We start from the raw sequence: 24886 nt of genomic DNA, 5'->3' as shown, positions 1-24886 counted from the left end.
TTGCTCAGTGGTTGGTATTGGTGCCAGCAAGAAGGTTGCTAGTTTGAGTCCCGGCTGGGTCAGTTGGCGTTTCTGTGTGGAGTTTGCATGTTCTCCCCATGTTGGTGTGGGTTTCCTCTGGGTGCTCCGGTTTCCCCCACAGTCCAAACACATGCACTATTGGGAAACTGATGCACTAAATTGGCTGTAGTGTATGAGTGTGTGTGAATGAGTATGTATGGGTGTTTCCCAGTACTGGGTTGCAGCTGGAGGGGCATCCACTGTGTAAAACATGTTGGAATAGTTGGTGGTTCATTCCGCTGTGGAATGATAATGAACTAAGCTGAAGGAAAATGAATGAATGAATGAATAAAGAGTATATTACAGTGTCATAAGTACAAATAAAAACTCAGAGTAATTAATATTTATGTCTTGTTTTTTAAATATTCTTAAATAAAATTGTACATCAGATTATGATTAGATGGTTTTACGTATATTAATATATAGGGGTCAGTGTTTCCTCTAGGATTTTCTGTGGCTGCAGACTCTGTTGGGCATTTTACACAGATCTAGCACTACATGTGGCGTTATTTCATTGAGAAATGTCGAGGGCGCAGTATTAAGTTGAGATGCATTCATGTAATAGCTTGCGCGCCGATTTCCTCTGTTCGTGCACAAAACCTCTTGCGCGCCCTCAAATATACGCTGCTCAAGTGCAGATTTTCTTGCGCGCTCTCAAATAAACACAGCTGAAGTGTGATTTAGAGCGTTTATGTACCGAGTATGTCTCCAACATTGATTAGATTTGCTAGGAATATTTATGAATGTCTCTGATAGACTTGCGGAGCGGAGCGCGGCATTAATGCGTCCTGAAGTAAAGTGAAACTGCTATAAACTCCAGCAAGATAAAGTCATTATATGCAGCACCACAGACCTTTATCTATAAATAAAGTATAATTATGGAAACTGTGTTCATCATAACTGAAAACTACGCCGTGTTTGCTGGCCTCACGCACCTGTCAGTCAGTACGTCACCTTAAAGGGTTAAACAGCACGCACAGCACTACTACAGTCACAGAAATGTTTGCGCTGTTATTATTCACTTACCTTTTAATACGTATTCAGTGCAATTTTAACCCGCTATTTAAAAACGATCAAATATTTTGATTAATAAGCTGTAATGTAGCCGTGGCGGGATGAATTTTCGTGTGACGCCCCGCCACAGAAGAATGAATGTAGCGGAAACCATGGGGGTGTAACAATACACTTAGCTCATGATACAATGTGTATCACAATATAATGTTCACGATTCGATATGCATCACGTTATTTAGAATAAAAATTTATAATAAAACTTGAAATGCAAATTTTATAAAAAATGTTTTTTAAATTACCAAGTGAAAATTTTTTATGAATTTCTTTTGTTTCAACTTCTTTCTTTTTAACTGAACCTTCTTTAAGAAAATAAATTAAATAGGCCTGTCTCTGGAAAATAAAACAGTTTAAAAACTTTTTATAAAATATTATTGAAATGACAGAGACAAAATTAAGGAACAATTTAAGTAAAGGTGCAAATTTAAAATTCTATTTAAGTGAATTTAACAGTAAGAGTGTCACACAACCAGCGATCGCTCTCCAGAGATCGCTTGTTCTCACACGAACTTCAGGACTACGCTTCCGCATTTCCCAGGACTACATTTTCATACATGCACTGCTCCCAGACACCCATGCTCACACATCTAGCTTGATTGCACTCACCAGCTGAACCCTGTCAGAGACAGATATCACACCACTTATAAGCCACTCATGAACCCTTCCAGTTTGCCGAGTCTTGTTTGCTGTACCAGTGACATTACAAAGCGTTTCTCCCTGTTTTGTTTCTCTGTGTGTAAACCCTAGCCTGGTATTCCTTGTTATCCTGTTTTGCCGCCTGCCTTATGACCTATTGCTTGTATATTGACTACGATTCTGGATTTGCCTGCACATACCTGTTTGTACCTGATTTGACCACTGCTTGCCTGACGCTGAATAAACCTGCATATTGGATCTTACCTCCAGTTGTATCTGTCACTCCCTCCCCCCGGTCGTAACAAAGAGCTTAAGGCTTTTCTTGGTCACTTGCGTTTTTTTGTGTGTGCAAAAAATAAAAAAAATCTACATTTCCAAGTAGTCAGCGGTTCTATAAGATAATCCTGAACTCATGTGTGTCTGTCTGAGAGGTTTTTATGGATGACTGTCTTCATGTTGGGCATGATGAGTGACAGGGTGGCCGTTTTTCCATCACACAGGACAGTCGTAGCCCTTTTCAACTGTTTAAACAGGTTTACTATTTCTTCGGCGTCGCTGATGTCGGCGCTATCAAGTGTATCATGTTGACGTGCATTATTGTGTACCTCTGTACTAAAAAGAGTTAATGCTTGTCGCAATCATAACTCTAAAATATGCGATATGATTATTTAAATGATGTGCACGCTTTCGGTTTCATTTCTACTGCTAAGTGCTGTTCATACTTCCCACGCGGCTTTTAAACGATCACTTTGTGCCGCAAACTGAATGTTATTTACAACTTTATTAGCTGTTACTTACAACAACCTTTGCAGGATCTGTTTAGTGAAGTAGATGCGCGCGCCTCTATCATCAAGTAGTCCGCCCTCTGTAGTAGCAGCTCACAGTCAGCTCACGAGTCACGAGTTTCTACGAGTCACATACTGTATTTATAACGGACGAGTCTAAATCAATGACTGTAAAATCGAAATGTTGCCAGACGTCCGATTTTGAGAGGATGGGCCATCATCTATTTCAACTCCACCCATCTTGGTCTGCTAACGTTACCGCTGCTGCTAGATCAAGCAATATGAACTCAGGTGCGACAGCAGGTGGAACGTAGCTCACGTGCAAACAGCTCAACTAATAAGAGAAAACGGACGTCATATCGTAATAAAATCGTCATAACGCCACGATGCATATTGTGACATTTTTGCATTGCAATAAATCGTACCACGATAAATCGTTACACCCCTATTATTAATATAGGTAAAGCGTAATAATGTTATTTTTAGTGTTAATGAAAAAGTCAAGGTTTTAAAACCTCTAAGGGGCCGATCACATCGCACGCGCTTTTCCGTTCTAAAAATGTGAGGCACACCTATGGGATCAAATTCCTGCCTATAGTCGCAGATAGAAAAATAATGGACGTCAGTCAAAAATGACGTCGCGTGTAAAACGATAATGCGTAAAAGCAGTAACTTAACGCAGAATAACTGTGTGTTCACACCGAAGGTGGTGAAAGCGTCAACGGTTGCTCTGGCCGCCCTGGTGGCAACGCTGGGCCCTATCATACAAAATGCACAACGCAATTGTTGTTTGCTAGTTTCAGCTTGGCGCAAAAGCCGTTTTGACGTTTTGCGCAACGCTGTTTAAATAGCAAATGCATTTACGCCCATAGGCGTTCTGCTCTAAAAAAGGAGGCGTGTTGAGGCGCATTGTTGGCGCGTTGCTATTTTAAGGAACTGAAATATTCTGTTCAATAGACCAGATCAAAACAGGTCTAACGCCTGTTTCACACCGCAAGCGTCAGCGGCGCGTGAGCAGCGCGTGTGTTTTCGCCGTCCATGTTAACAGATTAGAGCTTTCATACCGCACGCAGCAGCAGCGCGTCAGTGCGAGGCGTGAGCGTCGCCGAAGCAGCAGTGCAGCGATAGTTTCGGCGCTGGGTCTATTTTTGACGCGCTGCTCACGCTCAATTAAAGTGACAGTGCATTGATAATGACCAAAACACATTGAATGACAGTAAAAAGTAGCAATTTTACCCAATAAATGCGTTAATAATGTCAAATGGTTTATATATAGTCATTCAAATGAACTTAAAACGATTAAAAATGGCAACAAACATTTATTTAGGCCCGAACTACAAAACCGAATGTAAAACAATTTTACTATCAGTTTTGCTTAAGTTGCACACTAGTGTTGCAGGAGAGGGGAAATAGAATATTTACGGGAATTGTAGTCCATAGCGAAGTGTATTGTGGGTAGTGTAGTGCGACACGCATGCTGGATGATGTGAGCTCGCTGTGTTCTGTGCAGCTGAGCAGAGGAAGAAAGTTTTAATCGGCTTTGTTTTATGTTCACTCGAGTTATTCCTACCGGGAGCTGTTCGCAATGTGAACCTGACAACACGAAAATAAGTAAAAGAATGGCATGCATTGGTTACTTTTGTCCGTCTCATCATCTGCACGAGCATGAATTAACGAGCTGTTATTCTGCCGCTGGACATCACTGAAGCGGAGAAAGCAACACTAGTTTGATCATGTATAAATATCATTATAACTATATTGTATAAATATGACTATAACTAGGTCTACAGCAACCTGATAATCAAAAAACAAATGACATGATATCACAGGCGATTGTCTTCTGACTATAGACACTTCTCATATAAGTTAGCTTGAGAAGCATACAGTACTATTTGATCTATACAATTTGTAAAATAAACATTTACAGGTTAATGAAACAGCATAGGAGGGGCCTTGGTGCAGATGAAAAGTTTAAAAAGTGTATTTGTATATAGAGGGGTAACTAGATAGAATAGACAGAGATAGGTTGATCTCTGCAGCAGCTGCCGAAGAGCTGCGCGCTGCAGACGCAGCTGGTGTGAAAGGCAAACGCCTGCGTGCTGCTACTGCTCGACATACGCGCTGCTCACGCTCTACTCAAGCGCCGCTGACGCTTGCGGTGTGAAACAGGCGTAAAGTCCAGAGCAGAGCGCGTTAGTTGTGCGCCTCGCTTACACACTGCTTAATGCACACAGAATGCAGAGCAATACGCAAATAGCTTTACATATGGCTGCTTTTCGTTTGTAAAACGAATGCTACGGGGCTGTATGACGCTGTTCCTTTTCACGATTATCAGCTGACAGCTTACCTCCATATTAACAGCTTGTTAGCTGTTACCAGTTTGTCCAGTGGCTCGCTGAGTACATCGGTGGACTTGAGACTTGAGACGAGTTGACTACGACAACGGAAAAGTCCAGAAAGTGGGCAAAACAAAAACAGTAACCAAAAAAAATAAATAAACAAGTAAACAACAGGGTGTGGTAAAATCTAAAAATGGTCAGTCAGTCAGTCGACAGCGACCTCTGGTGGATTTACGCGAGAACTGCAGGCGTGAATGGCACATGCAAGAGAAATTTAAGATCTGAAAAAGCGTACACAGCGGCCTCTGGTGGATTCACGAAAACAAAAACTGCAAGAAACAAACCTCCTGGGAAGTATTTGGCCAGATATGTATACAGGGGTACGTGTCAATAATGAGCCTTGGTTGCAGTAATCACAATACTGTGATATTTGTACCCAAGGTTATCATACTGATAGAATCTTACATTGGCTCATGCCTTGTCTTGGGTGAAGCAGAATGTGTGTGTGTGTGTGTAATTGTATTTATACTGATGCTGCTGTTTCTGATCCTGCAGACGATCCTGGTCGGAGACAGCGGTGTGGGGAAAACATCTCTGCTGGTTCAGTTTGATCAGGGAAAGTTCATCCCCGGCTCTTTCTCTGCTACTGTGGGAATCGGCTTTACGGTAATCAGCATGTGTGGATCTGCTGTAGGAGCTGATGGAGGAGACGAAGACGAGAAAAACAATACATTAAAACATGTGTGTGTGTGTGTGTGTGTGTGTGTGTGTGTGTGTGTGTGTGTGTGTGTGTGTTCTGTTTTTTTGTCAGAATAAAGTTCTTACAGTGGAAGAGCTGAAGGTGAAGTTACAGGTGAGTGATGCGCACACACACACACACTCACGCACTCACTCAGATGCTAACAGACTCACATGCCCACCTACACACAGACACACACACACTCATACACAAATACTGATATTAAAACACGCACACTGATACTAACATACTCACAGACACACACACACGCACGCAGAGATAAGGTCAACATTTACTGGTATTGCTATACTTGTGGGGACATTTGATTTAAGAAATACAAGGTATATTCTCTCTCTCACACACACACTCAGTAATACATACATGTAGACACACACACTGATAAGGTCAAAATTTACTGGTATTGCTATACTTGTGGGGACATTTGGTCCCCATGATGTTGGAAATACAAGGTATATTCTCACACACAAGCACACAGACACACCCTCACAAAGACACACACACACACACACACACACACACACACACACACACACTCACTATTACGCAAACAAACACAGTGATAAGGTCAAAATTGACTGGTATTGCTATACTTGTACTTTATTTGGTCCCCATGATTTGGAAATACAAGTTATATACACACACACACACACACACACACACACACACACACACACACAGACACACCCTCACATGGACAGACACACACACACTCACTAAAACACAAACACACACACACACACACACACACTCACTCTGATGCTAACAGACTCACATGCTCACCTACACACTGACACACACACACTCATACACAAATACTTATACTAACACACACACACATTTTCAGGTACACACACACTGATACTAACACACTCACAGACACACACACACACACACACACACGCAGTGATAAGGTCAAAATTTACTAGTATATACTTGTGGGGACATTTGATTTAAGAAATACAAGGTATATTCTCTCTCTCTCACACACACACACACACACAGACACAAACAGTCACTAATACACACACACACACACTGATAAGGTCAAAATTATCTGGTATTGCTATATTTGTGGGGACATTTGGTCCCCACGATGTAGGAAATACAAGGAATATTCTCACACACACAATCACACAGATATCCTCTGTGTTTGTCAGATCTGGGACACTGCAGGACAGGAGAGATTCCGCAGCGTCACACACGCGTATTACAGAGACGCTCAGGGTGAGAGAGAGACCATCAATAATCAATAATCAATACTCCACATCTGTGTTACTGTAACCTCTGCTCATCTTCACAGCGCTGCTCCTGCTCTACGACATCACCAGCAAATCATCCTTCGACAACACACGGGTGACAAATCTAACCAAATAACTTATAATAATAATCACAGTAATAATATTTGGCCTGTTCTGCCTAGTGTTTGACTGAGCACTTTGTCATGAAAAAAATGTATTTATTTATTTTGTATTTGTTATGATTTGTAGTTGCAGTGTTACATTTGACTGTATTTGAGATAATATTGTAGTTTTCAAACTTTGTTTATTTCTGTAGCACTTTATACAATGCAGGTTGTGTTAAAACTGCTTTATCAAACGTTTTAATTGATTTATTTTAGGTAGATAAATATAGTTTTATGTATTTTATATTATTGTATATTATCATATATATTATATTTTTTCCATATCATATTTATGAATATATATTTTAGTTTAATAAGTATCATTTTATTTCATTTAAAATGTGTTTTTGTCAGTTTTATTGGTTTATTTTCTCAGTATGTATATTGTTTTTATTACACTCTAAAAAAATCCTGGGATGTTGTAACCCGACATTGGGTCAAATGTGGACCAACCCAAACGTTGAGTTAAATAGTGTCATTTTGAATTAGTTGAAAAAATGTGTCAAATGTTTTGTTTGTCTATATTTGACCCAACGTTGAGTTACAACAACCCAGCATTTATTTTAGTGTGATAATAATTATTATATTTTTTAGTAACTATCTGAAGTTCAGTTTTAATTTAATTTAATTTAATTTAATTTAATTTAATTTAATTTAATTTAATTTAATTTAATTTAATTTAATTTAATTTAATTTAATTTTATTTTATTTTATTTTATTTCATTTTATTTTATTAAATTGAATTTAATATTATTTTATTTTTATTTATTATTTTATTCTTCCAATTTTATTTTAATTAATTTAATTTAATTATTATTATTTTTTTATTCATTTAATTTACTTTTAATTGAATTTATTTTTTATTAATTCATTCATTTTCCTTTGGTTTAGTCCCTTTATTCATCAAGGGTCACCACAGCAGAATGAACTGTCTACTATTCCAGCATATGTTTTACACAATAGATGCCCTCCAGCTGCAACCCAGCACTGGAAAACACCCATACACACTCATTCACACAAACACACACACACACACACACACTCATACACTACAGTCAATTAAGTTCATCAGTTACCCTATAGTGGAGACACAGTGGTGCAGTAGGTAGTGCTGTCGCCTCACAGCAAGAAGGTCGCTGGTTTGAGCCTCGGCTGAGTCAGTTGGTGTTTCCATGTGGAGTTTGCATGTTCTCCCCGTGTTTGTGTGGGTTTTCCTGCGGGTGCTTCGGTTTCATCCGCTGCATAAAAACATGCTGGATAAGTTGGCGGTTCATTCCGCTGTGGCGACCCTAGATTAATAAAAGGACTAAGCCGAAAAGAAAATGAATGAATGAATTCCCCTATAGCGCATGTGTTTGGACTGTATGAGAAACCGCAGCAGCTAGAGGAAACCCACACCAACACGGGGAGAACATGCAAACTCCACACAGAAACACCAACTGACCCAGCAGGCCACAGTGCTAACCACTGAGCCACCGTGCCGCCCGGTTTTAGTATTAGTTAACTATAATATCACTAGCCAATGAAGTAATCTGGTTAATCTATATAACGTAACGTTATTTATCAGTGTGCATAATTTGAGGATATGAATATATAAAGACAAACATTTTCGAGGCCTCTGATTGGTTGTGTGTGTCCTTCTAGGCGTGGCTCACAGAGATCCATGAATATGCTCAGGATGATGTGGTCATCATGCTGCTTGGTAACAAGGTAAGAGAGGGCTTTCAGTTTGAACAATACAGAGGGAAAATTATTCGCCCTCCTGTGCAATATTTATTCTATATATGCAATATATATCTCGCAATTAATATTTTATAGAGCAGGGAATTTTTCACAGTATTTCCTCTAATATTTGTTCTTCTGGAGAAAGTCTTATTTGTTTTATTTCGGCTTGAATAAAAGCAGTTCTTAATTGGGGTGAAGCCATTTTAAGGTCAATATTATTCGCCCCTTCAGCAATATTAGTGTTGGATTGTCTTCAGAACAAACCACTGTTATACAATGACTTGCCTAATTACCCTAACTTTACCCTAATTACCCTAGTGAAGCCTTTACATGTCACTTTAAGCTGAACACTAGTGTCTTGAAGAATATCTAGTCTAATATTATTTACTGTCATCATGACAAAGAGAAAAGAGGACTGCTGAGTGTAACTTGTGTTTCTCCAGTCTGACATGTCAAGCTCGAGGGTGATCAGAAGAGAAGATGGAGAGAAACTCGCCAGGGTGAGTCTGAATCATTCAGCACAGTTCAGCGTTTATTTTTAGTAAAAATCAAGCATTAAAAATATAAGCTTTAAAAGTGAAATAGGTGGCACAGTGGATAGCGCTTTCACTTCACAGCAAGAAGGTCACTGGTTCGAGCCTCGACTGGGTCAGTAGGCATTTCTGTATTGGCGTGGGTTTCCTGCAGGTGCTCTGGTTGCCCCCACAGTCCAAACACATGCACTATAAGGGAACTGATTAAACTAAATTGGCTGTAGTGTATGAGTGTGAATGGGAGTGTATGGGTGTTTCCCAATACTGGGTTGCAGCTGGAGGGGCATCTGCTGTGTAAAACATATGCTGGAATAGTTGGCGGTTCATTCCGCTGTGGCGACCCCTGATAAATAAAGGGACTAAGCCCAAAAGAAAATGAATGAATGAGCAGTGCAATATTTTAACATCTTGTTCTGCATATTTAGAGCAAGAACTGTTTGATGACATTAAATTTAGCCCCAAAATACTCATCTGAAATCAAGCCTTCAGATTTAAGATATTTGACAACAACAATTTTTCATTATTTCACTTTATTTTTAAACAGAATTACATCTAATTTAATCTCTTATCATTTGATATATTGGAATAAATACAGCTCAGAGTACGTGTTGCTTTATTCTGAAATAAATATAGGTGTAAACATCAAAACAGACACTTTACTTAAATTTAATTTAGTATAAAACCACTTTTATGTTATTATATAATACTGGATATATACTGTACTGGATATAATTTTGTTATTAAGCTCTACTGGTAAATAATATGGATTATTTGGTCCATTTTTATTTACATGGACTATAGTTATTATTAATAATGGTTTAAGAGTACATTCATTCATTCATTTTCCTTCGGCTTAGTCCCTTTATTCATCAGGGATCACCACAGCGAAATGAACTGTCAACTGTTTTACACAGCGGATGCCTTTCCAACCGCAACCCAGTACTGGGAAACACCCATACACACTCATTCACACACATACTCATACACTACGGCCAATTTAGTTCATCAATTCCCCCTATAGCGCATGTGTTTGGACTGTAGGGGGAAACCGGAGCACCTGGAGGAAACCCACACCAACACGGGGAGAACATGCAAACTCCACACAGAAACGCCAACTGACCCAGCCAGGACTTGAACTACTGACCTTCTTGCTGTGAGGCCACAGTGCTAACCACTGAGCCACCGTCCCATTATAGTAAATGGAAATAAGAAATATCAGAACCAATAATTCACAAATAATTAAAGAAAGGATAGAATATTATGGATTATAAATGAGGAGCTTTATTCTCATTAAGGCTCTGTTTGCCTTGTTTTTATCAGGAATATGGGGTGATTTTCCTGGAGACCAGCGCCAAAACTGGACTCAATGTGGATGAGGCCTTCATGACTGTGGGCAAGTAAGTGTCTGCAGATAGAGGCTACACTCACCGGACACTTTATTAGGTACACCTGTCCAACTGCTCGTTAACGCAAATATCTAATCAGCCATGGCAGCAACTCAATGCATTTAGTTATGTAGACATGATCAAGACGATCTGCTGCAGTTCAGAGCGAGCATCAGAATGGGGAAGAAAGGGGATTTAAGTGACTTTGAACGTGGCATGGTTGTTGCTGCCAGACGGGCTGCTCTGAGTATTTCAGAAACTGCTGATCTACTGAGATTTTCACGCACAACCATCTCTAGGGTTTACAGAGAATGCTCCCACAAAGAGGAAATATCCAGTGAGCGGCAGTTCTGTGGGCGCAAATGCCTTGTTGATGGTCAGAGGAGAATGGCCAGACTGGTTCCAGCTGATAGAAAGGCAACAGTAACTCAAATAAGCACTCGTTACAACCGAGCTCTGCAGAAGAGCATCTCTGAACACACAACACGGCCAACCTTGAGGCGGATGGGCTACAGCAGCAGAAGACCACACCGGGTGCCGCTCCTGTCAGCTAAGAACAGGAAACTGAGGCTACAATTCACACAGACTCACCAAAACTGGACAATAGAAGATTGGAGAAACGTTGCTGCTCTGATGAGTCTCCATTTCTGCTGACACATTCGGATGCTCGGCTCACAATTTGGCCTCAACAGCATGAAAGCATGGATCATCCTGCCTTGTATCAGCGGTTCAGGCTGGTGGTGGTGGTGTAATGGTGTGGGGGAGATTTTCTTTGGGTCCATTAGTCAGGGGCGCCTCCAAGGGGTGGCCAGGGGTGGCCACGGCCACCCCTCGGTAAACTCTGGCCACCCCTGTGGCCACCCCTTTGGCCACCCCAATATAATTTTGCGTTGACATTATTGATTTAAATGAACTCATAAATTCCCAATATATAGATAAATAAATAAATAAAATGCAGTCACTAAATTATTGTTGGTGTTACTGACGCAGCTCTCCCCCTCTGGTTCAATGCTGGTGAAAGCAAACTGACGCATGCGCGCGAAAAACCATTCCCGCGCGCCTCACGCACTCCTGTGTGAATCCCGGTTGGTTGTTTGCATGAACGCCGACATAATAGGCACAGCTCATGCGCCGTGAAACCGGAGTAACAGCCTTTTGTGCAGAGGTGTCGGCACGCAGCGAGTTTTGAAAGTCGTTTAAAGTTTATATAATATGATGATGATGATGATGATGATGATGATGTTACATTCACTAAGCATGGCTTTAAAGCAGAAAGGAGGGATAATGAGTCAGGGAGGTAAGACTTCATAACATGATTTCTCAGCCATGATCTGGTCTAAGACCACAGATAATTCTATAATACATTTTTTGTATTCTTTAGAATTGTCATAATTAATTTTCATGCAAAAGGTTTCTTAAGTGATGTTGGCATATCACTCCAGTTGTTGTTTTCCAGTAATATTTAGGACTGATTTCTGTTATTTATTTAGAAAAATAATTGTATATTAATATTAATTGTATATATTTAGAATAAATATAAATAAATTGTTATATTTATTGAATAACAAATCTAACAATTCAAGAGAGGTGGGGGTGTATAGGGTGGTTCGCCCAGGGTGTCATTTAAACTAGAACCACCACTACTACCCTCCCCGATCGTCCTTGACAGCACGCACACACCTTCAATAGACAGCAATGGCTATTTAATATTTACCTTAAGCTACAGTATATCAATAGAAGAAGCTGCATTAATAAAATGGTTCAAAAAGCAATATGGATAAATAATATTATTAGTTATAGTGAGTGTGTATAGTAATGCCTTTTGTTCAGTTTGTTCATTTGTTTGGGTAATTAATAAACTCATTATTCTTTCATTCATTTTCTTTTCGGCTTAGTCCCTTTATTAATCCAGGGTCACCACAGCAGAATGAACCGCCAACTTATCTAGCACATTTTTACACAGCGGATGCCCTTCCAGCTGCAACCCATCTCTGGGAATAATAAACTCATTAATCTTCATTAATTTTAGACATGGCATATCTCGTATGATGTACAATAAAGGCACGTAAAAAAAGAAGTTATTTATACAGTATATGAAAAGTGTTTTTAAAATAAACATAGATTTTTATTTGGTTTGCACATGTACTTGCTGAATTATTTCAAAGAATAAATTGCAATATTTCAAGTAGAATTAATTAAATGAATAAAAACTACATTATTTCATTTACCAGAAACAAAAATAAAACATTACACTGAATTCATTATTTTTTTTGTGTGCCACCCCAATATTTGGTGCGGCCTCTTCTGGCCACCCCTAAGAAAATTTTCTGGGGGCGCCACTGCCATTAGTACCAATTGAGCATCAACGCCACAGCCTACCTGAGTATTGCTGCTGACCATGTCCATCCCTTTATGAGCACAGTGTCTCCATCTTCTGATGGCTACTTCCAGCAGGATAACGCAGCATGTCATAAAGCTCAATCATCTCAGACTGGTGTCTTGAACATGACGATGAGTTCACTGTACTCAAATGTCCTCCACAGTCACCAGAGCTCAATCCAATAGAGCAGCTTTGGGATGTGGTGGAACGGGAGATTGGCATCATGGATGTGCAGCCGACAAATCTGCAGTAACTGTGTGCTATCATGTCAATATGGAGCAAAATCTCTGAGGAATATTTCCAGCAGCTTGTTAAATCTCTGCCATGAAGGATTAAAGCAGTTCTGAGGGTCCAACCTGATACTAGTAAGGTGTTCCTAATAAAGTGGCCAGTGAGTGTAGTCCAAAGTAGTGAATGTAAGTGAATTGGAGTGCACTGAAGGGATGCCATATTGTTAGTGGTTTCCTGTATGATAAATTCGTCAGACGCCATCTTGTGGTCATTATGGGCATCATGGGATTGAATGAGTGCACTTTCGAATGTCCACTGTGGTTTTGGACACTATTAGAAAGAGCTGCTTTACATGTATAGGGGTGATTTCAGATACAGATTTCAGATGATGTTTCTGAGCTGTAATTATTTGTTTGTAATGTACAGAGAGCTGGTGAGACGTGCTGTTCAGCTTCCCGTCGAACCGACGTTTCACCTTCACGACGTGATGGAGCCGCAGAAGGAGACGTCAGGCTGCTGTTTCAGCTAAAACTGAGAAAACAGAGACAAACAGCAGATGCAGACGCTCACATCTCAGCCAGCAGACATGCGCAATCCTCATTTACGTTACTGAATCCTGATATACAGTTGAAGCCAGAATATTATCCCTCCTGTATATTTTTACCCAATTTCTGTTTAACGGAGAGCAGATTTTCTTTAACACATTTATAATCATAATAGTTTTAATATCTCATCCCTAATAACTGATTTATTTTATCTTCATCATGATGACAGCACCTAATATTAGACTAGATATTCTTCAAGACACTAGTATTCAGCTTAAAGTGACATGTAAAGGCTTCACTAGGGTAATTAGGGTAAAGTTAGGGTAATTAGGCAAGTCATTGTATAACAGTGGTTTGTTCTGGAGACAATCCAAAACTAATATTGCTGAAGGGGCGAATAATATTGACCCTAAAATGACATTAAAATAATTAAAAACTGCTTTTATTCTAGCTAAAATAAAACAAATAAGACTTTGTCCAGAAGAAAAAAATTAAGAGGAAATACTGTGAAAAATTCCTGAATCTGTTCAACACCATTTGGGAAATATTTGGAAATAAAACTCCCAGGAGGGTGAATAATTCTGACTTCAACTGTGTAATACTCAGAGCTGGGTGGATTTCTTTTAGTTACTGATTACAAATTACATAATGAAATATGTAGTCCTTAATATAATCTCTTTTTAGATTATACACATGAATGGTGATGTAATCTGACTACTTTTGGATTACATTTAGATTACTTACCCTGTTTGTTTGTTTTTTTTTCAATTAAGTACAATCATACAGCATTTCAAGGTACATTGCTATCTCAGTATGTGAACTTAAGTGGTATAAAAAATATGACATTATTGTCAGGTGTATTTACTACACAGTAATACTCAAATTTTGTAAATTATAAAATGAAAAACAGCATAAAGAGAGAAGAAAAAAATAATAATAAGAAGAAAACGATAAAATAAAATATCATAATCAAAAATAAATGTAAATTAAAGCACTATTTACATCCAGGGTAAGAACACATGTCATAATATAATTCCCTTCAGAATAATCTCAACTGACCATCTTCATTATACACTTGGGGATTTCACACATTATAATATGAATAAGTATAACCATATACATGCACATAAATTAGCATATATCAGAACATCATCTTCTATTCATTTATAGCAACAAAGTCAAGTCTTCTAACTAAAATATATTCAACCCATTTCCTCCATTTTCTCGGGAATATATCCTTCTTTAAATTGACGACATACCTTATTTGATGTCAGAAATATTGAATCTTGTGCCAATTTTAGGCATACAAAGAAAGGATATGTTCATTCTTCATAAGCAACAACTGCTTCAACAGAGCAATAAGGCACAGTTAAAGGCAAAGTATGTAATTTTGGCCACTAGAGGGCGTGTATTCACAACAAACAAAGGCGTATATTGATGACTCTGTGACTGACTGAGGAAACAATGGCTACACTGGAATCTCCATAGCCTGGACTTGAACCAGCAACCTTCTTGCTTTGAGGCAACACTAAGCCACCATGTCGCCTACATGTAATTCTTTATTTTTTTTTCGGTCACTTTATTAATCTGGGATCGCCATAGCAGAATGAATTGCCATCTTAATCAGCCCATGTTTTACGCAGCAGATGCCCTTTAAGCTGCAACCCATCACTGGGAAACATCCATAAACACTCATTAACACTCATACATTACGGACAATTTAGCATACCCAATTCACCTGTACCACATGTTTTTGGACTTGTGGGGGAAACCGGAGTACCCGGAGGAAACCCACAGGAATACAGGGAGAACATGCAAACTCCACATGTAATCATGTTATCCATAAAAAGCAACTGTAGTTGGATTACAAATTAAATGGTTTATATTATATTTAATCCATTTCCTGTTTCCCAGTACAGGGTTGCAGCTGGAAGGGCATCAGCTGTGTAAAACATATGCTGGATAAGTTGGCGGTTCATTCCGCTGTGGCGACCCCTAATTAAAAAAGGGGCTAAGAGAAAGGGAAATGAATGAATGAACAATCCATTTCCTCCCAGCTCTGAGTGTGGATAATATTATTAACAAGCAGCTGCGGTCTGTGTCTGAATATGCCAACTTTATTATTACACCATGCCAAAAGTAGTACATGTTGAAAGCAGGCGGATAAAAGTCATACAAAAAACACATGCACTAAACTCTATAATAACATAATGACATGTTAGTGTTTTTATAAGCTGCCTGTATGCTGCCAATGGCTTTGGAGAGCTGAATCAGTTTTACTGCTTACCTACTGAAATTAGCCAGACAAACAAAGCTTCTTAAAGGGGACCTATTATGTACCTTTATGCAAGATACAAGATGTAAGATAAGTCTCTGATGTCTTTAGAGTGTGTAGTGAAATTTAGCACACAGATAATGTCTTAAAACTCTCTGACACAACCCTTTTTGATCCTAATTGTGGTGTTTTGGTGACTGTCGCTTTAAATGCAAATGAGATTGTGCTCTTTTTTAAAAAGGGGGCGTAGCTACAGATGCCTGTGTTTTACTATAGTGATACATTCATAACAGGACAAACTTTATCCGTGTGAAAAAGTGAAACTTTCATGCTGTGATTACACCAGACGAAGAACGCATGAATAAATTGCGCATAAATAGACACGTGAACATTTTGAGTTTAGTCACTTCATTTGCACGTCAAATTCACTTCACAATAGATGCGGATTCGTGTCATAGGCGGGCTTCTGTTTGCCTGGCGAATCTAGTTTTGTTTCTAAATGGCTAACATGGATTTCATTGAGAGAGTAGCTGTGTTTATGTGCTTTAGGAAGGCTCAAAAACAGCGTAGATTCATTTGGCGCCATGTCTAAGTCCATTAGATTAGTGGTCCTCAACTAGTAGCAAAGAATTCTGGCCCAGATTTGGCATAAATCTGGCACAGCAGGCATTCATCCGGCACTGGCATACAGCATGTGGGCCAAACATGGCTGGGGTTTGGCTGAGGTGTCACCGTCTCTAAGGCGGCACACGAGATTTGGCCCAGATGTAAAACGTAGTACTTAGCCCAGATTTTAAAAATGTATTGTGGGCCACGTGAGTCTGGCCAGTCTTGACCCACATTTAAAATACACTAAAATAATTTCTGAGTAAAGAAAAAAAAATTACCAATCAGGTCACTTTGAGAAAAAGCATGCCCATAGTGTGCCTAAAGCGCAATGCTTCATGGGTTTATCAATGTCATTGCAATTATGACACACCAACTTATCTGGCCCAGTTCAGGCCCAGTTATGGGTTATTAACTTGGCCCAGATATGGTCCGTGTTTGGCCCTTTTCTGGAAGCCAGATTTGGTCCAGTCATGTACCGTAATTCACTGCGGCATGTGGGCCAAGCAAAACCTGATTTTGTGGGCCAGAGAAATTTTGCTATGTGGGGATCGGGCTGTGGACTGCCCACATAGCAAAATTTCTCTGGCCCACAGGTTTTGCTTGGCCCACATGCCACAGTGAATTACGGTACATGACTGGACCAAATCTGGCTTCCAGACAAGGGCCAAACACAGACCATATCTGGGCCAAGTCTCAGCCAAGTTAATAACTCATAACTGGGCCTGAACTGGGCCAGATAGGTTGGTGTGTCACGATTGCAATGACATTGATGAACCCATGGAGTGATGCGCTTTAGGCACACTATGGGCACGCTTTTTCTCAAAGTGACCTGATTGGTAGAATTTTTTTTCTTTACTCAAAAATGAGTTTAGTGTATTTTAAATGTGGGTCAAGACTGGCCAAACTCACATGGCCCACTTATCAAATTTTTAAATCTGGGCCAAATACTACATTTTTCATCTGGCCCAAATCTTGTGTGCCGCCTTAAAAACTGTGCCACCTCTGCCAAACACGGGCCATGTTTGGCCCACATGCTGTATGCCAGTGCCGGATGAATGCCTGCTATGCCAGCTTTTTGCCAAATCTGGGCCAGAATTCTTTCATAAAATCTTTTTATTTTAAAAAATGACCGTATTCTTTCGCTTACATCCCGTCACTTGAGCGTTCAAATTTAACCCACAAGGGTAAAAGGGTCTGGGACCACTACACTAGATCCAGAGGTGCACCCAGGTTTGTGAGTTCCTCAACTCCTCCAGAAACTGTACCTGGATGATAGCCGGCAGCTAGCTCTTTGCAACTCTCACATGGTCGCCCACTGAAGCTAAGCAGAGCTGAACCCAGTCTGTATCTGGATGGGAGACCACATAGGAAAGCTAGGTTGCTGCTGGAAGTGGTGTTAGTGAGACCAGCAGGGAGCGCTCAACATGCGGTCTGTGTGGGTCCTAACGCCCCAGTATAGTAATGGGGACTCTATACTGCTCAGTGAGCAGTTAAACGTTAAACCGAGGTCCCAACTCTCTGTGGTTGTTAATAATCCCAGGATGTCCTTGGAAAAAGGGGTTAACCCTGGCATCCTGGCCAAATTTGCTCACTTGACCTCCTAACCATCACCATATCATAATTGGCTTCATGACTCTGTCTCCAATCAGCTGGTGTGTGGTGTGCGGTCTGGTGCAATATGGCTACCGTCGCGTCATCCAGGTGGATGCTGCACACTGGTGGTGGATGAGGAGATTCCCCCCCCAAAATATGTAAAGCGCTTTAAGTAAGGGTGTCAAAAATATTAGTTTCTTCGGTGCACCGCGATGCAGATAGGGACAGTTTGAGATTGTTTCAGTAATAGATCAGAACCGGTTATCACTGATGTCATTTATCTCATATGCGCAATGTCGTAGTAGAATACTATGGTGAAGGAGGCGAGAGCGAGTCAATAAAACGCTACTGCTACTTAAAAGGTAGATAATTATGCACAGTTCACTGCTTGTGAGTTTGCTGGATAGTCTTTCATTGACACTGAAGTAGGCACAGCACACGAGCTGCTAATTCTCTACTATGGAGAAAGGCTGTAAAACTCCATCTCTGCCTCTCTCTCTCTCACTTTGGACGTTTGACCCGCTGGCCTGTTAGTGAGGTAACTATTCCTCTCCTCTCGCCTGTTACAGCGATACTTGTGGATCCTGACACGAGAGTGCTTGAGGTGCAAGTGTTCTTACCTGTGATTACCTGTGATAACCGTGTATTATGCACATATAGAGTGTATATATATATATATATATATATATATATATATATATATATATATATATATATATATATATATATATATATATATATATATATATATATATATGTATGTATGTATACTGTATATATATGTATATATTTATAGATTTTGATTTAAAAAAAAGCTTGTGTTGTGAAGATAAAACCTAATTAGGTATGGTAAGCTGATGCACCGTGAGACCAGTGTGGGTTCACACTAGAGATCTGGCCGGGACAAAATTTTAAATCCCGCTCCCGCCCGCACCCACCAGGTTTTAGTCTGAACCCGACCGCTCCCGCTGATCTTCAGCATTCGATCTCCCGCTGCCCGAACCGCTTCTTTTTCTACCCGCTGCGCCTGTTCCCACTAATGGGGGCAGGAGGGGGGGGAACAAAACTGAAAACCACCCAGCTATACAGAGTCCAGACAGCTTATAACACGCTGCCTGTATAAACAAACACACACAGCAAGCCAAGCAAGGGACACACTCTCTCTCTTTCACACACTCACACTCAAACAAAACTGAAAACCACCCAGCTATACAGAGTCCAGACAGCTTATAACACGCTGCCTGTATAAACAAACACACACAGCAAGCCAAGCAAGTGACACACTCTCTCTCTTTCACACACTCACACTCACACAGACAGCAACAAACAAGCTAAACACAGCATCACGCTGTCTCATTCACACATATACATTCGCATGCTCGCTCACTCGCTCGGAAAATGGGAGTGATATTGTTGGACCGTCTGCTCCCGTCCAAAATTACACCAGTTACTGACCGCTCCCGCGCTTTACTCAAATTTATTCCCATGCCAAAAGAAATCTGGTCGGGTCCTGCAGCTCTCACGGTTCTGCCATGGAAATGCAGACCTCTAGTTCACACCCCTAGCTTTAAGTGTCTAGAAAAGTGCTATATACAGGTAAAGCATTGTTGTTATGTTATTATTATTATTATTATTATTATTATTATTATATTATTTATATTATTATATTATTATTATATTATTTATATTATTATTATATTATTGTTATATTATTTATATTATTATTATATTATTATTATATTATTTATATTATTATTATTATTATATTATTATTATTATTATATTATTTATATTATTATTATTATTATATTATTTTATTATTATATTATTTATATTATTATTATTATTATTATATTTATATTATTATTATATTATTATTATTATTATTATTATTATTATGGAGGCTTTCAGCGATGCTTCCGACTGAGCAGATCCGAGTTTGATGAGCTGTTGTCTGGTGTCAGCAGGAGGATTTCACCTCGGGACACCAACAATAGGCACATCATCATAATCACGCCCATACTAGAGCAAGCTCCTGATTGGTTAATGCGGTGCGAACGTCTGCTAAAGTTGGGATTTTCCAACTCAAACGATTAGCATGAAATGAAAATGAGAGTTTGTCAAATGTGCAAAACGCTCAACTTGCGCTGCTTCATTCACACGAATCGTGCCGCAGGATGTCTATTTGCGTCTTTGGATTGACATGTAAATCACTTAAGCTTGATGCTTCATCCATGTCTGCTGTGAACGCAGCATAACGCCCTATTCACACGGGGCGTCAGCGTCAACGCTTCCCATTCACTTTGAATGGGTGACGTCAGGCGTTGCCGAACTGCATTGTGGATCCGTCGGCGCCGCTTCAGAAGCGTTCCTCGCTGCAGAAGTTGGGACCAGCTCAACTTTTCAAGCGCCGACGGAAGCGTCAGCCAATCAGATCGCTGTATGCAAATACACCAGCTCAGACAGTGGCCTATTGCTGACTGAATTTCATTGGCTGACGCTTCTATGACGATCGTTTCAGCTCCAACTTCAGACACGCCCTCTGTCAAGCGTTGACGCTGAAGCCCCGTGTGAATAGGGCGTAACGGCGGCTGCTTCTCACTCAGGGCTGCTGTTTATGCTAATGAGGGGGAGATGGTCACTAGTGGGCGGGGCTTTCCCCCTCTCATGACGCGTGCAAAGGGAGAATGTCAAGCAAAGTGTTTTCATCAAGTCTGATCATAAAATGTTGAATTAATTAATGTTTACCTTTAGAAGCTGGAGATAATCACACGCTGAAAGAGATTTCTGCATAATAGGTCCCCTTTAAAGCAAATGCCATGTATTAAATATATTCATATTGTCTGTGAGTGTTTCTGAGCTGTTTACATGACGTGTGTTTCTGGATCTTCTTATATATGCTGCGTTTGAGTCTCAGGATCAACACTGGGAATATATTATGCACCAACTGAAGCTTGAAGAATATCGCAAATCTCTATAAAAATAAGTATGCATTTTTCCCCCCCTCAATATTTCCTCTATATATCTGAAATACTATTTGCATATTATTAATGAAATGCAAAGCTCTGCATATTTCAGAGAGTCTGTATTCTTGCCTGTTTGTGTCCCCGCCTGCGTGTTTATATCAGAAACAGATTTTATTGCGGAAACTATTTTGTATTGCGTCTGTTTTCCTGAAATCAAAGCACCGCACACTTTTGTGTCAGATGTCCTCAGGTCTTTTCCCGTGTTTTGACTATGTAAGATGCTTTATAAAAGATTATGCGTTGTCTAAATCTTGAAGTGTCAGCTTGAAGTTTTGTTATAAAATAATGTTCATTGTATTTGATTTAATTCAGTTCAATTCACCTTAATTTGTATAGCGCTTTTACAATGTAGATTGTGTCAATGCAGCTTCACATAGTAGTGAATTGAAACAGGGTCAGTTCAGTTTTCAGTGTTTAAGTTCAGTTCAGTTTAGCTCAGTTCAGTGTGGTTTAATTTTCACTGCTGAAAGTCCAAACACTGAAGAGCAAATCCATCGATGCGCAGCTCTACAAGTCCCTAACTATGCAAGGTAGTGGCGACAGCGGTGAGGAAAAAAACTTCACCAATTGGCAAAAGTGAAGGATTAAAAAACCTTGAGAGAAACCAGGCTCAGTTGGGCACGACCATTTCTCCTATTGCCAAACGTCTTGTGCATGTCACGAAATACAGGGAGACCCAATTGCAAGTAAAAGATATTTATTTGACTCAGACAGAATAACAGAAGGATGAACGCAGGCAGATGAATTGTGAGTCAAACGAGCAGCAGGAAATGTAATAATCGAACAGGGAGCACTGTAGAACAAGATCAGAGAGCCGTCAACAGATAAGGTACAAGAGTCCAAACACAGAGCTCTCCCCGACCAGAACTCAGCGACCGGAACCTGACAGGACACAGACAAACAGACGTGAAGATAACGAACTGACACTGTGAGACAGAAACGCTGAACATATATAGGCGCGGTAATGTGCTGCACCTGTGGTCCGCTGATTACAGCTGAGCGGTGCTGCGCACGGCAAGGCTGGTGACAGCGTACACGTGACCACCCAGCTGATAATGTAAACACAACTGACAGCAACGCGACTCTAACACAGACACAGAGACACCCAAACACACACTCATATACGCATATACGCATAACGCATAAAGCACCACACCGCACACACACACACAACACACATACAAACACACATACACACACACACTTACATACACACACGCAGACACATCATAGAAGAACAGACAGATCCACAATCGTGACAGTGCAGAGCTGCAGTCTAGGTGCCGGAGGCTGGACAATGCTGGACGTCTGTCCCTGGAGTCTCACAGGGATCAGTAACATGCGCAGCTGCTCAGGATACGGCCTGGTCCAGGATTATGGACACCTTGGGATCATCTCGTCACTGGTCTTGAATTGAATCAGTGCCACTGCATAGTCTGAGGGTGCTTTCACACCTACACTTTTGTTTGGGAACCTGTCTCGTTTGCCCAGTTAGCACGGTTCGTTTGGCATATGTGAATCCACCAATCGCTCTCGGATCCGCGCCAAATCAATCCCTTCAAGATCGCTTGAATGAGGTGGTCTCGGCTCGATTGAAACGAACTCTGGAGCGGATCGATTGCAGTGAGAAAGTGATACGATCCGAGCGCGATTATATCACAGTTGTTTATGGATATGTAATAGGCATACGGCTATATGAAGAGAGAATTATGAGTTGGGCGGGAAGTTTCGTGAGTCTCCGGATGCCGTGATAATCTCCAGTCTTCCGGTCCTCAAATAGGCTACGTCACGCACCCTTCTCACCCCTCCCCACCGCATCTCTCCTCGCTCTTCAGACACGTCGCCCGCACCTTGTCAAACACCACCAAACCATCACCTCTCCTGACAGCTGAGCGGGACGCTGCAAAATAAACCCTGACACTCTGACCAATGTAAGGAGAGTTTACTTACACGTGACTTGTTTTAGCTCTTTTGGTCCAATTAGAAACTTTGCAATGTGAAAGCGAACCGCTCCAAGAGCAAAGAGCAACAATGTAACAATTTTAATCCCTGTTTCGGAACAACTGAATCGATTCACAGGTGTGAAAGCAGCCTGAGGGCCTCAGGATGAGTATCCCCAGGTGGAAATAGAGAATAATGAGAATAATTAGCGTAGCTAATGAACGAGATGTGTGGAGCACATGTGATGCATTGTGTGTATGCTTTACTAAAAAGATAGGTATTAATCTAGTTTAGAAATCTACACCCTCCTTATATATAGATGTATATACACATTTACATACACGTATATACACATTCAAATACCATAGGTAAAAATTTTTTTTTTTTAAATACATATATATATATATATATATATATATATATATATATATATATATATATATATATATATATATATATATATATATATATATGTCTGACAAAACAATAATACAATAAACAATAAAATAAATAAATAAACATGTTTACAAACACAATTTACCTAATATTCATATATGGTTCCCAAAGATAATAATTTCCCAAATGATATAAGTTAGTCGGTGATCCCTGACTTAAACCATTGTAAAGCCTGTCCCTGTAGAATATAAGCTGTCTATGAGGATACTGTTGTCAATGGTGTCAAATGCAGAACTAAGATCCAGTAGTACTAATAACGACGCTTTAACAACTTAGTTGCACCCTCGGTCAGCAACTAAGAGTAAATCGTTTGGTATTTTCACTAATGTGGTATCTGTACTGTGATGATTTCATTGTGTTGGGCTGCATTAAAGTATGCAGATAACCTTGTTATTAATATTTACTTTTCTGTATAATTACATATTTCCAGCTGGAACGGAATATAGAGTAGAGGCGAGGTTTTATTTTTGCGCTCCTCTCATCTCTCAACTCAGAAAAGGAAATGATGGAGGGGCGTGGCTACATATGTTTTGCCCAATCAGTCAAACTCATGACATCAGAGCAGGACTGCCATTTCAAAAGGTGAGATTTAGATTAAGATTATAAAATCAAACACGTTTTTCCAGTGAATGAACTTAAATTAATTGTTCTCCCTAACAATTTTTTGTGTGCTAGCAAAATAAACATGATAAAATTCAATTTAATGCAGACTAAAACACTTAATTTTATATTGACACTATTTTAAATTAATTTAAATATATTAACATGGCTTCTTTTAAACTTACACACCTAAAATATATTGAAACTGAAAATATAGCCGCTGTATATGGATGTTTGGAGGGAGAGTTTAATTTTTTATAATTTACCAAATAAATTATGATGATTATTGATTTTATTTTCAATTTAAAATAATTACAATTATATTATTAATCACGAAAAGAAAAAGCTACATTATTTTCAATCTTATGTTGTTTAACTTATCATGTACTGCCTATTGATGTGCAGCGCTCGCTTTCACCGCTTGGTGTCGCCAGAGTCAATGCAAAACTCAACAGTTCCCAAACTCAAAAGTTTCCACTCGTTCAGAAATAATTACAGGCAGATCATAAGACATCGCACTATTAAAAGTGTATGA

General features: G+C 39.7%; 1 protein-coding gene across 1 annotated transcript in view; it reads left to right on the top strand.

Annotated features, from left to right (window-relative positions):
* The window catches only part of LOC101885697 (ras-related protein Rab-37), a 19948-nt gene extending 3442 nt beyond the window's left edge, over nt 1–16506 (top strand). The window contains exons 2-9 of the mRNA XM_073918959.1: nt 5446–5556; nt 5702–5743; nt 6808–6874; nt 6951–7003; nt 8697–8762; nt 9221–9277; nt 10631–10707; nt 13733–16506. Of these exons, the coding sequence (XP_073775060.1) occupies nt 5446–5556; nt 5702–5743; nt 6808–6874; nt 6951–7003; nt 8697–8762; nt 9221–9277; nt 10631–10707; nt 13733–13835 (576 nt within the window). The 3' untranslated portion in view covers nt 13836–16506. The remainder of the gene's footprint in view (nt 1–5445; nt 5557–5701; nt 5744–6807; nt 6875–6950; nt 7004–8696; nt 8763–9220; nt 9278–10630; nt 10708–13732) is intronic.
* Nucleotides 16507–24886: the final 8380 nt, after the last annotated feature.

This window comes from Danio rerio, chromosome 12 (assembly GCF_049306965.1).
Source record: "Danio rerio strain Tuebingen ecotype United States chromosome 12, GRCz12tu, whole genome shotgun sequence".
NCBI classification, from domain to species: Eukaryota; Metazoa; Chordata; class Actinopteri; order Cypriniformes; family Danionidae; genus Danio; species Danio rerio.
This window is presented reverse-complemented; position numbering and strand designations above follow the sequence as displayed.